Below are 15,434 nucleotides of genomic sequence, written 5' to 3'. Positions count from 1 at the left end.
TAGATGTGGCATGTGAATCACAAAGACTTGGGAGCGCAAGGCATAGGTCCTGCTCCTCCTGAGGCTCTGCCCATAGGTCCACAGTTAGGACCAGTACTGGAGAGGATGCTTCTCCACACGATCAGTCCTTTTTTCTTGGGGAATCCTCAGAATCAGAATTCACGGCTGTCATGGAGGCATTAACATGTAAGGTGTCTCTGACCGCACATATTAAGAATGACTTCACTACCCCCTCTCAGGAAGAAGCACCCTTACACCAACAGCGGCACCAAAGGCTATTTTTGCCAAACCATAGCAGGTTTGAGGAAGACCATAAAAGGCGCTTGATTGTTTCAAAATGTATGAATATAGTGTTTGCTTTTCAGGATTTCTTTAAATGGGCTGTGAATTAGTATTTAGCGGATCTGCCTATTTTGCGGTAGTCCAAAAGCAACATCATTCCACTGGCAGATGCAGCATCACACAGTGATTTCTTTTGACAAAAAGTTAGACACCCAGGCAGTCTGTCTTCATAGGAGCATGTTCTGCAAATTGTCCAGCATTTGCCTCTTCCTGGGTTAGCAATTCCTTCTCATTATGGGCAAAACAGCATCACCACAGTATCTCAGGAGCGCCGCAGGAGGATCTTGCTAATCTCACTTCTCAGGTTATCCATGCTTCGGAAAACATCTGGATAAAATAGATTCTGAAGCTATTGGCGGTAAGGGTTCTCTTCTAGCTCAGAATCGTCTTCAACCTTCTCTCCATTCTCAAAAGTTTGCGGTCCCTTTCTTTTCCTCTGACGTTATTCTCCTCCCAGGGGTCAGACAAGAGATCTAGCTTTATCATGGACTCTAGACGATTATTGTTCAAGCCTAAGCCCGCTTGGCAACATCGTCCCAGGCCCCAGAGCCCTACTCTTCCAAAACATATTTAGCCTGAAATCTGCTGTCCGAGTAGGGGAACAATTTCCTTACTTTCAGGACATATGGCTTGCTTATGTGGACGACACATGGATCCAAGAGGTGGTGTACTAAATAGAATTAACGACCCCTCGCCCAGGTAATTTTTTTCCTGCTGACTTCGCCTCAGCACCGTATTGCCTTTCTGTTTTTTTCTAGGCTGTACGTTTTATTCTCTTGCAGGAAGTGATCATCCCAGTTCCTCAGTCGGAACAGTTTAAGGATTCTACTCAAATCTCTTCACAGTCCCAAAAGAAGGACAGAACAGTCAGACCCATCCTGGATCTAAAGATCTCTTCTGGTCTCAACCACAGATTCCAGTCTAAGTGGCCAGGGTGCGGGACCCCAGGGCCATGGCAGTCGAAGCTTTGATCACTCGTTAGAAGGGCATCCCTTTTCTGAACCACTTCGCTTCCACTACTCCCCAGAGTTCTCAAGAGGATCAAGGTAGAGGGTGCCTCCCCGATTCTGGTGGCCCAGATTGGACTTACTGTGCAAATCAATATACTTACGGACACCCTATGGCATCTTCTGCTGCATCACGACCCCTTTTCCCAAGGTCCACTGCTCCAACCCACTTTACCTCAGATTAGTTTAATGGCACGGCTGTTGAAGTCAAGGTTTTGAGAGCCCGAGGTCTCTCTCTAAACCAGTCATCAAAACAAGGAAGTCTCAATTAACTGAGGTATACCATTGTACGTGGAAGGCTTATTTGGTGTGAATAGTGCAGTCTCCATCCTATGGTATGTTCTACACCCAAGATCCGATCCTTTTTGCAATGGAGGACTTGATAGGGGACGGCTTAGCTTCCTTTAAGGCTGGGTTCACACGTGGCGGAATTTCACTTAAATTCCGCTGCGGACACTCCGCAGCGTTAATCCGCAGCGGAGCCGTTTGTCCATTGACTTTCACTTTAATTTAGCAGTGTTCGTTTAGACGATGCGTACAATTCCGCTGCGGAGCATAGGCTGCGGAGCGGAATTTGGTGTCCGCAGCATGCTCTGTCTGTTGCGGAGCAGTGGCGGACTCATGGCGGAATTTCTCCATTGACTTCAATGGAGATTCTAATTTCCGCAATGAAGTCCGCAGCTGTCATGCACATGTTATGTGTGCTGCGGATGCGTCTTGCTTTTTTAACTTGACATTTCTTCATTCTGGCTGGACCTATGTATTTCTAGGTCTACAGCCAGACTGAGGAAGTCAATGGGGCTCCCGTAATGACGGGAGCGTTGCTAGGAGACGTCTGTAAATAGTCACTGTCCAGGGTGCTGAAAGAGTTAAGCGATCGGCAGTAACTGTTTCTGCACCCGGGACAGTGACTACCGATCACAATATAGAGCAACCTGTCAAAAAAATAGAAGTTCATACTTACCGAGAACTCCCTGCTTCTGTCTCCAGTCCGGCCTCTCAGGATGACGTTTCAGGCTAAGTGACGGCTGCAGCCAATCACAGGCCAAGCACAGGCTGCAGCGGTCACATGGACTGGCGCGTCATCCAGGGAGGTCGGGCTGGATGCCGAAAGAGGGACGCGTCACCAAGACAACGGCCGGTAAGTATGAAAATCGTTGACTTTCACAAGGGAAAGTGCTGTCCCTTCTCTCTATCCTGCACTGATAGGGAGAAGGGAAGTACTTTTCCCGCAGTCCGCAGCAGCTAGTCCGCATCAATTTTCTGCACATTTTGTGCAGATCCGCAGCAGAATCTGCAACGCAGATTCTGTGCGGCATTGATGCGGACAGTTGCGGAGGAAATCCGCCACGTGTGGTCATGCCCTAAGGGTCAGGTCTCTGCTTTCTCTATTAAGTGAACGCTGGCTTTTCACTCAAGTAAAGACTCTTTTGCAAGGTGTGGCTCATGCTGTTCCTTCCGGCATCCCACTAAACCCTGGAATCTTAACCTGGTTCTGAGTGCTCTACAGTTTTCTCGCTTTGAACACTCATAGGCATTATTGCTACGTTTCCTTTCCCATTAGATGGGTTTTCGGAACTGGCAGCTCTGATTTATCTATTAAGACCACTTTTGGAAGATCGGACAGGACAGCACGGTCTCTGCCTTCCACATCAACGAGGAGATGTCAACTGTCTGTTGTTCCATAATGCTTCCTTCCTCTTGCCCCTCCCCTTCTCCTTTGAGGAAGCAGGCGCTACACTGTCTCGTGGCGAAAGCAGTCCGCTTCTATTTGGCTCTGATAGAGGCCTTTTGGCTGCTACCTGGGATTCGGTGCACATCTTCACTAAATTCTGCCAGATCCATTCTTTGGCCTCCTCTGATGCCAGTCTGGGTTGCAAGGTGGTGCAGGTAGCTGTGCGTTAGGTGGGTTGCATGGCTGTCTTCTTTCCCACCCTCTGGAACTGTTTTAGGATCTCCCGTGGTGTCGTGTCCCCCAAATGATATTAACAAGAAAATTTGGATTTTTGAACTCCCTGTAAAATCCCTTTCTTGTCGAGTTCACTGGGGTACACAGATCCTGCACTCTTTCCAGGCCCTGTACCTTTTTGGTTCTGGTTTGTGTTTGTCTGTTCGGACCATAGAAATGTTTTTGCCTGTCTTCTACTGCATCTGTGCAAACAGATTATTCCATTTTCTGTGGGAGGGGTATTGTCTGCCTGGAGGCAAGACTTTTTTTTTTTTTTTTCCCGATCTAGTTTTTCCCTCCTAGTGACAATGGCCCATACCTATGGTACGGTGTCCCCCAATGACTTCAATGAGAGAGGGGTTTCACGGTGATACTCAAACCCAATTTTGTCTATGTTCACATCGTATAAATACGAGCCTTTTGAAGTATTGCTAACAGCATATCTGTATAAATCCCAGTTCAATCCCTATGCTCGTAGCATTTAAATGATACAATTCTGGTTGCCTACTGCAGTTTCCAGGATGTGCTTGCTGCTTTTATATTTTGTTGCTTCCATTGACTTCAATGGTAGCAATAAAATATGCAGTGAGCTCCCTCTGGTGGCAACTACAAGAAACCATAATTTTCAGTTAAGCCTTTAGTTTATTTTGGCCCTTAAAGAGGCTCTGTCACCAGATTTTGCAACCCCTATCTGCAGCGCCTATCTGCTGCAATAGCAATGTAGATTACAGGAACGTTTTTATTTTTAAAAAACGAGCATTTTTGGCCAAGTTATGACCATTTTCGTATTTATGCAAATGAGGCTTGCAAAAGTACAACTGGGCGTGTTGAAAAGTAAAAGTACAACTGGGCGTGTATTATGTGTGTTACATCTGGGCGTGTTTACTACTTTTACTAGCTGAGCGTTCTGATGAGAAGTATCATCCACTTCTCTTCAGAACGCCCAGCTTCTGCCAGTGCAGATCTATGACGTCACTCACAGGTCCTGCATCGTGTCGGCACCAGAGGCTACAGTTGATTCTGCAGCAGCATCAGCATTTGTAGGTAAGTAGCTACATCGACTTACCTGCAAACGCAAATGCTGCTGCAGAATCATCTGTAGCCTCTGGTGCCGATGTGTCCTCGCTCGTCTGACACGATGCAGGACCTGTGAGTGACGTCACAGCGTGATCTCTCGAGAACACGGCTGTGTCTGCACTGCCAGAAGCTGGGCGTTGTGAAGAGAAGTGGATGATACTTCTCATCAGAGCGCCCAGCTAGTAAAAGTAGTAAACACGCCCCGATGTACGCACATAATACACGCCCAGTTGTACTTTTACTTTTCAACACGCCCAGTTGTACTTTTGCAAGCCTCATTTGCATAAATACGAAAATGGTCATAACTTGGCCAAAAATGCTCGTTTTTTAAAAATAAAAACGTTACTGTAATCTACATTGCAGCGCCGATCTGCTGCAATAGCAGATAGGGGTTGCAAAATCTGGTGACAGAGCCTCTTTAAAGAGCCTCTGTCACCACGTTATAAGTGGCCTATCTTGTACATAATGTGATCGGCGCTGTAATGTAGATTAGATTAGAGTTACAACCTATTTTACCTTTATTCTAATGAGTTTCTTAATGCCCAACTGGGCGTGTTTTACTTTTTGACCAAGTGGGCGTTGTGGAGAGACGTGTATGACACTGACCAATCAGCGTCATACACTTCTCCCCATTCATTTACACAGCAGCATCGTGTTCTTACTAGAACACGATGTGCAGCCACACACATTAACGTTAATCAAGTGTCCTGACAATGAATATACATTACCTCCAGCCAGGACGGGATGTGTATTCAGAATCCTGATTATTCACGAACGTTTGTGTGAGACTACAGCACAGCACAGCACAGCGAGATCTCACTGTAAATGACAGTTTACAGCGTAATCTCGTGAGACTACCCTGCTGTGCAGTAAATCACACAGAAGTGTCAGGATTCTGAATACACATCCCGTCCTCTCTGGAGGTAATGTATATTCATTGTCAGGACACTTGAGTAGCGTTAGGCCTTATTCACACGGACGTGTCCGGAAACAAACACGTTTTTCGCGTGCAAAAGGTCCGTGTGGCATCAGCATATGGTGCGTGGCTGCGTGATTTTCGCACAGCCGGCATCAGTATGACACTGTTTTTATGTTTACAAACAGAAAAGCACAAGGTGCTTTTCTGTTTTCATTCATTTATTTTACTACTGTAGCGCTCATCACGTGCGGCACCGGGAAGTGCTTCCGTGTGCCGAGCGCGATTTGCACGCACCCATTGACTTCAATGGGTGCGTGCTGCGCGAAACACGGGCAAATCTAGGACTTGTCGTGAGTTTTACGCAGCGGACATACACTGCGTGAAAATCACTGACTGTCTGAACGGCCCCATTCACTAACATGGGTCTGTGTGACGCGCGTGATTTTCATGCGCGTAGCACGGCCGTAAAACGTGCGTGTGCGTGCGCATGCATGCATGCATGCATATATACAATGTTTGCAGCTGCACAAATGAATGGGGAGAAGTGTATGACACTGATTGGTCAGCGTCATACACTTCTCTCCACAACGCCCACTTGGTCAAAACGTAAATCACGCCCAGTTGGGCATTAAGAAACTCATTAGCATAAAGGTAAAATAGGTCATAACTCCGTCAAAATATAGTTTTTCTAAATAAACACTGCTGTAATCTACATTACAGCGCCGATCACATTATGTACAAGATAGGCCACTTATAATGTGGTCACAGAGCCTCTTTAAGGACCAAGCTATTTTCTTTCAACGCTGCATTCCAAGAGCTGCTACTTCTTTTCCTGTTGACATGAGGGCTTGTTTTTTTGCAGAACAATTTGTATTTTTTAATGACACCATTTGGGGTATAATGTATTGTATAAATTAATATTGAAACATTTTTGGGAGGGGGTTCAAAAAAATACTGGTACAGGACCCAGATCTATACCTTTTACTATGCCCCACAGAGTGAAATCTACGCCAGCTCATAACTAGATTTCCACCATAATGGAGGGAATTTTTCTGGCATAAATTATAATAAATTTGTCTGTCTGTTGTAAAACTGTGCAACGTTTCCGCATAATAATGAGCAGAAGTAGTTAGCTGTTTACTATGTGTGGATGGTGTTTTCAAAACGTACAATTACATCACTTGACCACAATTAAGGACTGACCACAACCATTGACTTTCGTTGCCACCTGTAAGACATTACGTCACTATGGTGAAAACGTCACCACAGCCAGCAGAGATCGGCCGACTTCACATGTCACGTTTTAAAACTCTGTAACGTGTCTTTTACAATTCTAGCTTTCCTTATCATCCTCGGCAGCACAATTAATATGGGATGGTGTGTGTGTGTGTGTGTCAGCTGCGTCAAGCACGTCTGCCAAAGGCTGCATCTCTAGAGGCAGGAATGTCCAGCCTATATTGGTTTGCAAATCTGATCAAAACATACATAACCTTTCTGCCTATGACGTAGCAGTAGAGCAAGTGGAGTGAGCACTGATGTTCCCTGGAAGCGGATGACCTTTGGAAGAATAACAGTGGGAAATAGTGTCCTTAATCCATCTAGCCAGTGAGGATTTACTGCCTTTTTTTTTTGCCTTGGAATTGATTAAATAGCACATCAGAATCCCTGAATTTGTGTGTTCTCTCGATGTAAGTAGTAGCAGCTTTCCATACATCGAGAAGACACAATCTTTCCTGTTCTTTACTTTGCAAATGTGCAAAACAGTTGGGTAATGGAGTTTCTTGATTGATATTATCAGAAGAGACTTTTGGTAAGAAATATGGCACAGTACGGATAATGAGGTAGAATCCTCAAAGATGGCTCTCTACAGGATGGTGCCTGAAGTTCTGCCACCCTCTTTGTCCGAAGTCCATTTAAAATACCTCTCCTTTAAAACCTTACTCTTGGTGACTATCTCTTCAGCAGAGTCTCATAGGGTGGACCTGTAAGGCGGTTAAGGACCATAAATAAATCCCAGGAAGAGAAAGGAGACCTAACCGGTAGCCTCAAATTCTTAACTGCACGAAAAAAATCTTCAGATCAGGGACTGATTGGAGAACAGACCTTCATATAGTGTGGTAATGCCTGAAAAATGAGATTTCAAGGTATTGAGCTTGGAAAACCCATCCTGAAGAAACTAAAATCACAGGAAAGAAAGATAGAGGATATAGATTTTTGATGACACCATTCTTCAAAAATCTCCCAAATTATGCTTTAATGGTTGAAATTCTCCTGGATGACAACAGGGTCTGGATGACTTCCTCTGACAGCCCTTTGTCCACTAATGGTGACCTCTCAGGCTCTAGGCTAAAAGAATTTGAGGTCTTGGTGGTGAAAACAGTTCTGACTGAGAAGGTAATGTTGTATTGGTAGTAGATTTTTCAAGAGGAGAATATTCGAGACTAAGAGGGAACCAGGCCAAAAGGGGGCTATGAGAATGGCTTCCACTTGTTCCTCCCAGATCTTCTTGAGGCCTTTCTGAACCAGAGGAATAGGAGGAAAAGCAAATCTTTTTCCAGAGAACCAAGAGACTGTCTAGAATTGTTCGGGAGTCCAGACAGTTCAGAGATACAAATCTCGAGTTCTTCCTGTTGTTCCTCGTGGCCAGTATGTCTATGGAGGGATTTCCCCAATGGGAGATGATGCTGTGGTAAAGCTCTAGTTTTAAACTCCTCTTCTGGTAGGAGAGAATTTCTGCTCAACCAGTCTGCCCGTTGGTTGAGGACCCCTTTGATATGCATGGCTGAGAGATCTGTCACATTCTTCTCTGCCCATGCCATTGATCCTGCATTCAAAAAAAAGCTGGCTTTGTTCCCCCTTGCTTCTTTATGTAGAAGACTGTGGGAGAGTTGTCACACAGAATAAGTACAGCTTTCCCTTTGAGGAGAGGCTGGAAATGTTGAAGGGCTAATTTTACCACCCTGAGCTCTTTCAAGTTGGATGGGGCTCTCTCTATGGGAGGCCAATTGTTCTGTATCCAAAGGGAACTGAGATGAGCACCCCAGCCGAGTGCTGAAGCATCTGTGATTAACACTGTCTGGACAAGGGGGACCAGACATCTGCCAGAACGGAGAATCTTTTTCTTGAGCCACCACCAAGTCTATTTTGGTTTGTGTAAGAATCTTTACTTGATTGCCCAGAGATTGGTGATGTCTGTTCCACTGGGACAGAATATTGGACTGGAGATTTCTGAAGTGTATTCTGGCCCAGGGAACAGCTTCTATGGATGACGTCATGCGGCCCAATACTCTCATTGCTGATCTCCAAAAGACCTCCGGACAATGTAGAAGAAAATTGACGCCTCGTCTCACATTCAGGATTCTTTCTCTGGACAGAGTGATTGCAAAAGACCTTGTGTCTAGCAGAAAACCTAGGTAAGTTGATCTTTGAAAAGGAACAAGTTGAGACTTTTTTTTTTTTCTGTTGATCAGGAAACTGTGCTGATTTAGAAATGAGTGGTGGCTAGATGGCAGGAAGGTGTGGTTGTAGCTTTACGGAGCCAATCGTCTATGTATTAGACCAAGTAAATGCTTTGCCTTTTGAGCGCTGCTGCCAGCACTATGATCATTTTGGTGAAGACCCTGGCTGCAGTTGAAATGTTAAATGGAAGACATTTGAACTGAGGGTGGATTATGTCTTTGCCTCTTTTTACTGCTACTTAGAAACTTTCCTGCGAGTTGGACAGATAGGGATATGTAGATATGCCTTCTTGAGGTCGAGTGATATCCTACAGCAAGTGGACTATTTGATTGTCTTTATAGAGTACATCTTTAACTTTTTCTTGAGGAGAAATTTGTTTAGATAGGTTAAATCTATCATAAGCTGCCACTGATGATGTAACTTCGGAATAGCAAACACTTTTGAATGAAACCACATTTGATGAACAGCAACCTCCTCTAGATCTCCTTTCGCGATAAACTCCTGTAGTAGGTGGAGAACAGTTAGCTCTCTTGGAGAATTTAGTAGAAATCTGTTTGGAGGCGGGGAGTTTAGTTCCAGAGAATATCCTCTATGGACATAAGAAAGTACCCTGGAGTCTGAAGTAATTCTTTCCCATACCCTGCAGAATTTCAAAAGCCTTGCGAGCACCTGAAGAGGTTGCAGTATGGCCTCATAACTGGGCATTTTTGGATGAGCCCTTAACATTCTTTCTCCTAAAACCTGGGTTTTTATTTCCTGGCTTAGACTGGAATTTTCTTTAACTGTCAAAGGGTCTGTAGTTTCTTCTGAACTTAGGGGAAGATTTCCTTTCAGGGGAAAAAATTACACTGCCTGGTTTTCTTAACCTGAGGAACAAAGACACCCTTATCTTCCTCTATGGACTCCAATTGTATTTAGTTGTGGACCAAACAGCCCGTTGGGTTGAAATGGAAAGGTGCAGAAATGTTTTTTAGATGGTATGTCCCCGACCACTGCTTCAGCCAGAGTGCTCTTCTAGTCTCGTTGGTGAGAGCTAGGTTTTTAGATGCCAATTTAAGGATATCAATAGGGAAATCACATACGAAATCGGAGGTTAACTTCATGTCAGGAATAGATTGTAAAATTTTATCCCTAGGGACCCGGTCTTTAAGATGTTTGGTAAGTTGGCTAAGCATAATAGGTAAGGTCCTGGCCACAGAGACCAAAGTCAGGTTAGCGTTACAAACTAAAGAGGAGGCTACATCAGACTACTTAAGGAGAGTGTCTGCTTTACAATCCATTTGATCCTTTAAAAGAGATGACGGGTCTTTTTTTCTGGTTTCTGCCAATCTGATTTTAGGAGATAGTCTAGAATGGGATGGTGAGGGAGTACTCGCACCTTCCCTTTTGGAAAATAGAGGAGTCTTTCCTTCTTTCAACTGGATTCTCTAAGGTTATCTGTTTCTATGATCTTTCACCAGTTTTACCAAAGCGCTTACCCTATCTTTATGAAAAAGATGTCAGTCTTCTCCTGAGGAGCGGAGTCCTCAGACAATAATTCCCCCTCAGACCTTGGGGCAGATGGTCCAGGGGACTTGTTTAAAGAGGAAATTCTCCTTGGTACTTTGAGAATTTCTCTTTATATGTGAAGATGTTACTTCCTGGAAGCATTTGAGATCAAGGATTCTTAAACCATGAAAATAATTCCCTGGCATCTAAGCCCAAGGAAGGATCCTCTGGAGGAGCGGCAGCTGGAGCATAAGTCAGACTCTACATCCTCCGGTAATAGCTGTAGGCATTTAACACATAATCTGTTTACTTTAACATTTTCTTTTACTATTAGAGCGGCTGGACATCTAGAAGAAATAGATAGGAAACATTAAGGTATCCTACAGTGGCTTACAAATGCTCTACACATAGACCAGTCCATCAGTCAGAAGGCATAGGGTAGGAACCGCTTACCTTAACTGCTTTAAAGAGCAGCTGCCCGGCAAAGTGCTGCACGGACATCTCAAGATCAGCGTCCTTTTATACAGGAAGGTAACCCGAAGCTTCACAAGGTCTCACGCTTGGTCAGAATGGCGCTCCCGCCTTACTATTGCGCTCCATGCAGTAATCACAGAACAACCAAATAGTAGCGCACGGAATGAAACTCCGCCACCAGAAGAGAGCCAACAGCCAGACATGAAAGGAAGTAGGAAGCGGTGTTTGCCACATGAAGCTGAAAAACCGGCCTGCGGGCTGCATAAACCCTTTATACACTCTAGGATAATTAAAAGGAACACACTCAGAATATCCATAGGTGTTTTAAGCCTCGGCTTAATAAAGCACACGCTCCAAATCCGAAAAGCAGAAGGTTTATGAACACCTGTAAAGGAATATAACTATATAGTGTCCTGTATGACATAAAAAAAACCACAAGTAGTTAGTGTCTCAGGCCTTATATACTGTAGCTCTGCTGGTTAAGTGGATTATTGATTAACCACTCATTTGCTTTTTCTTCTGCCCTAGTAGCCAGAGGGCAAGATAAACTCCATAGGTATTGTGCTGCCGAGGATAAGGAAATTTAAGATTGGGATCAATCCAACCATCCATATGCCAGGCTGACCTGGCAGATCAGGGGCACAGGCTCACATTTATTAATCAGTTCACACCAGTTTTTTTTTTTTTTTTTGCTTAAACTGAGCCCAAAAGTCGCAAATTCGGACTGGATGACTTGAAGTGGGCGTGGCCTTCAACTTTTAGACAGATTAATACTAAAGCCAGAAGTTGGCTCAAATTTTGGCTCAAGTCTTCGTAGACTACATTTTTCCAAATTCCTTTCATAAATTTGGCGTAATTCACTCCAAAAACATTTAGTTTTATTTAAATGGTGTATGAAACACCAGTATTAAGTGTGGACTAGAGTTTAAAAGAATAATATTGGAAGAATTTCATCTGTGTATGGCCAGCTTTAGATAGGGCAGCGAGAGTAATCTGACAGACTCACAGCAGAGCAAGTGCAGTGTGATGAGACTCCATCCAGCTTTGTCCCTAATCTGCTGCAGTATATAGAAAAAAAAATTGCCAGGGTGTTTCATCAATAATACAGAGATTATTAGTGGTTTGCTTTGCAGTTTGTTAGGCCAGAATAAACCTGACTACTTGAGTCCTTTATAGTTCCTGGGCATGAAGAGTGAATTGTTTTGTTTCTTCTTTAATAAGCAGCTTTCACCGTGGAAGTACAACGTACCCCAATATTCATGTATACTAGGCACTGCCTGTGTTATTGGTTCATCTAATCAACATATTTGTATGGTCGGGTTTCCCTACATTGATTTTAGAACATGTATTATGTCTTCAGCAATGTTTCTATGCTGTGTTTACAGTGCAGCAGAATCCTGTGTAATGGACAATTATTCCCTGCTGACTCTTTTTTTCAGATTCACGCAGCTTCTATTTCTTGCCTCAGTGTGCTGGATAATCTTATTATCACAGCATCCACTGACCACAGTGTGAAGATCTGGAAACGCAGCCCATTCACACAGGTGGGTGTTTGTGTGGGTAAAATTCTTGCACACTTATTGTATTTTAAATAACTCCCGTGTATATTTCTAGGTGGGAGTTTTCTACTGCGAAGGAGCAGTTACCTGCCTGTCACCATATCCTGTGACTGGAAGCGAGAACTCATCAGTGGTGTGTCAAATAGCCTGTGGTGATCAGTATGGAAAACTGTATATGCTGACCTGTCTTACAGCCTAACACTATGAAACAAGTCACCATCGCTTTTAGCTTGTACCTGAAGCCATGTAGTGAGCCTATGCTGCTTACGTAGAATAAATTCTGAATGCCCACACACACGGATGTTTAATGTCATGTGAAGAAAATGTTTTGAATTAAAGCCATGAAACCTCAAAAATGTGTTTGGTTAACTGTGCCTAGCCAGCAGAACTCATAAGCTAGACATAGTTGATCTGTGGGCAGGATGTGGGTAGTATCAGGAATGTGTCTGCTAGCTTCTATATGTTTGTTTTCTGGACCAAGCCGGTAAAAAGTCAGAGGATTAGCACAGGAACATACTAATGGCAATGAAGAGAATGATCAAATGTGTACATGTATACACATACAGTATTCAGTGAATACACCCTCATTGATGTGGAATGAATTTCCAGAACGCAATAGACATATGCTTGTTTGATGTGGCATGAGCACACAATCAAAAAACAGTCGTTAAGAACAAACATCCCACCAGAGGCATCCAGTCATTAAAGCAGAGCTGTAGCTAGTCTTTCCTTCACCAGGGGCAATGGTTCAGTGTGGCGCCCACATTTTAGAAGTCGTATTCCAAAGTTACACTAAAATAAAGTGTGAAAATGGGTTCCCAGTTACAGAGGCAGGACTACAGTTACAATTTAGATAGACAGTAACACATAGTGGTGCTATTATAGACATATAGTACTGTTCCAGGAGACCCACAAGTTGAGACCCCAAACCAGGCCCCTAAATTACTTAGACCACAGATGAGACAAAAAAAGGAAATTTCAGACCCTAGATAAGGCTATTTACGTACCCAACTCATTTCAAGCTCCTCTTTAGCTCTGGCCTTGCTGCACCGCATCCTAAAACCCAGAGCTGAAGAGAAGGGTAAGAATACAGGCAGTTTTCCATTGGAATAATCCAATAGATAAGCATTTATTTTTTTTTATATGTGGAGTGGGCCCCTGCTGCAAGTGCCCAGGTAGCCCCCCCCCCCCCCCAAATTACAAGCTCGAATTAAATTGTAGCTCTAGTTTTTCTAAAAAATAAAAAAAAAGTATAATGCTGGCAGATTATGTAGTTCAATAACTGTTAGGCCAGGTTTACACAAACCGTAAATACTACGGATTTTCCATAACAGATTTCAATGCGGAAAATCATCTACAGAGTATTACAGTAGCAGCAAAGTGGATGAGACTTGAACAAATCATCCACAAGCTGCCTAAAAAAAACAGCGGAAAAAAAGTTCATAAATTGACAAAATGCGGCGGATTAAAAAAAAAACACGCAAGTCAACTTATGCTGTAGAATCACTGGTTCTTTGTTGCATGTAAAACCCGCAACAAAAAGCAGATTGTATACTTGTCTTCCTGAGTTGCAATTTTCTCACTGTTCCAAATTATTATGCACATTGGATTTAAGTGTCAAACATTTAATTATTAGTTTTTCAATTAAAGTCATGGATGGTATTGTGTCTAAGGGTATGTGCACACGGTAGCAGGCTTTTTCAGGAGAAAACAGCTGCCTCGTTTCAGACGTAAATGCTGCTCCTCGCATTTTGTGAGGCGTCTGACAGCCGTAAATTTTGCGCTGTGCTTCATTGAGTTCAATGAACGGCTCAAATTATGTCTGAAAGAAGTGTCCTGCACTTCTTTTGACGAGGCTATATTTTTACGCGTCATCGTTTGACAGCTGTCAAACGACGACGCGTAAATGACAGGTTGTCTGCACAGTACGTCGGCAAACCCATTCAAATGAATGGGCAGATGTTTGCCGACGTATTGTAGCCTTATTTTCAGACGTAAACGAGGCATAATACGCCTCGTTTACGTCTGAAAATAGGTCGTGTGAACCCAGCCTTAGGGCTCTTTGGATCATTGTAATCAATCTCAGACAGCTGTGATAAGTAGTTTTCCTTTGATTGGGCACACCTGGCAAACTAATTAAGAAGGACATTCCACATTATTAAGCAGGCCACAGGTTTCAAGCAATATGGGAAAGAAAAAGGATCTCTCTGCTGCCGAAAAGCGTGAAATAATGCAATACCTTGGACAAGGTATGAAAACATTGGATATTTCAAGAAAACTTAAGCGTGATCATCGTACTGTGAAAAGATTTGTGGCTGATTCAGAGCACAGACGGGTTCGTTCAGATAAAGGCATAATGAGGAAGGTTTCTGCCAGACAAATTAATAGGATTAGGAGTGCAGCTGCTAAAATGCCATTGCAAAGCAGCAAACAGGTATTTGAAGCCGCTGGTGCCTCTGGAGTCCCGCGAACCTCAAGGTGTAGGATCCTCCAGAGGTTTGCAAGTGTGCATAAAGCTATTATTTGGCCACCCCTAAACAATGCTCACAAGCAGAAACCGTGGCAGTGGGCTCAAAAATACATGAAGACTAATTTTCAAACTGTGTTTACTGATGAGTGCCGTGCAACCCTGGATGGTCCAGAAGGATGGAGTAGTGGATGGTTGGTGAATGGCCACCATGTCCCAACAAGGCTGCGACGTCAGCAAGCAGGTGGCGGAGTCATGTTTTGGGCTGGAATCATGGGGAGAGAGCTGGTAGGCCCCTTCATGGTCCCTGACAGTGTGAAAATGACTTCTGCAAAGTACGTAAGAGTTTATGACTGACCACTTTCTTCCGTGGTACAGAAAGAAGAACCGTGCCTTCCGTAGCAAAATTATCTTCATGCATGACAATGCACCATCTCATACTGCAAATACCACCTCTGTGTCATTGGCTGCTATGGACATAAAAGGAGAGAAACTCATGGTGTGGCCCCCATGTTCCCCTGACCTCAACCCTATTGAGAACCTTTGGAGCAACCTCAAGCAAAATATCTGAGGGTGGCAGGCAGTTCACATTAACCAGTTCAGGACCGGGCTATTTTGCACCTTCAGGACTAGACACCGTTTAGCCATTTTTAGAACGTGTTCGTTAAATGGCTATAACTTTATTTGTTGGGCT

General features: G+C 43.8%; 1 protein-coding gene across 2 annotated transcripts in view; it reads left to right on the top strand.

The window, feature by feature from the left end:
• Nucleotides 1-12,629, top strand: part of TEP1 (telomerase associated protein 1) — an 89,975-nt gene extending 77,346 nt beyond the window's left edge. For both annotated transcript variants that reach the window (XM_075829195.1, XM_075829187.1), the window contains exons 53-54: nt 12,154-12,258; nt 12,329-12,629. In XM_075829195.1, the coding sequence (XP_075685310.1) occupies nt 12,154-12,258; nt 12,329-12,472 (249 nt within the window). In that variant the 3' untranslated portion in view covers nt 12,473-12,629. The remainder of the gene's footprint in view (nt 1-12,153; nt 12,259-12,328) is intronic.
• The last annotated feature ends 2,805 nt before the right edge of the window (nt 12,630-15,434 follow it).

Source organism: Rhinoderma darwinii, chromosome 1, assembly GCF_050947455.1.
Source record: "Rhinoderma darwinii isolate aRhiDar2 chromosome 1, aRhiDar2.hap1, whole genome shotgun sequence".
Taxonomy (NCBI): domain Eukaryota; kingdom Metazoa; phylum Chordata; class Amphibia; order Anura; family Rhinodermatidae; genus Rhinoderma; species Rhinoderma darwinii.
This window is presented reverse-complemented; position numbering and strand designations above follow the sequence as displayed.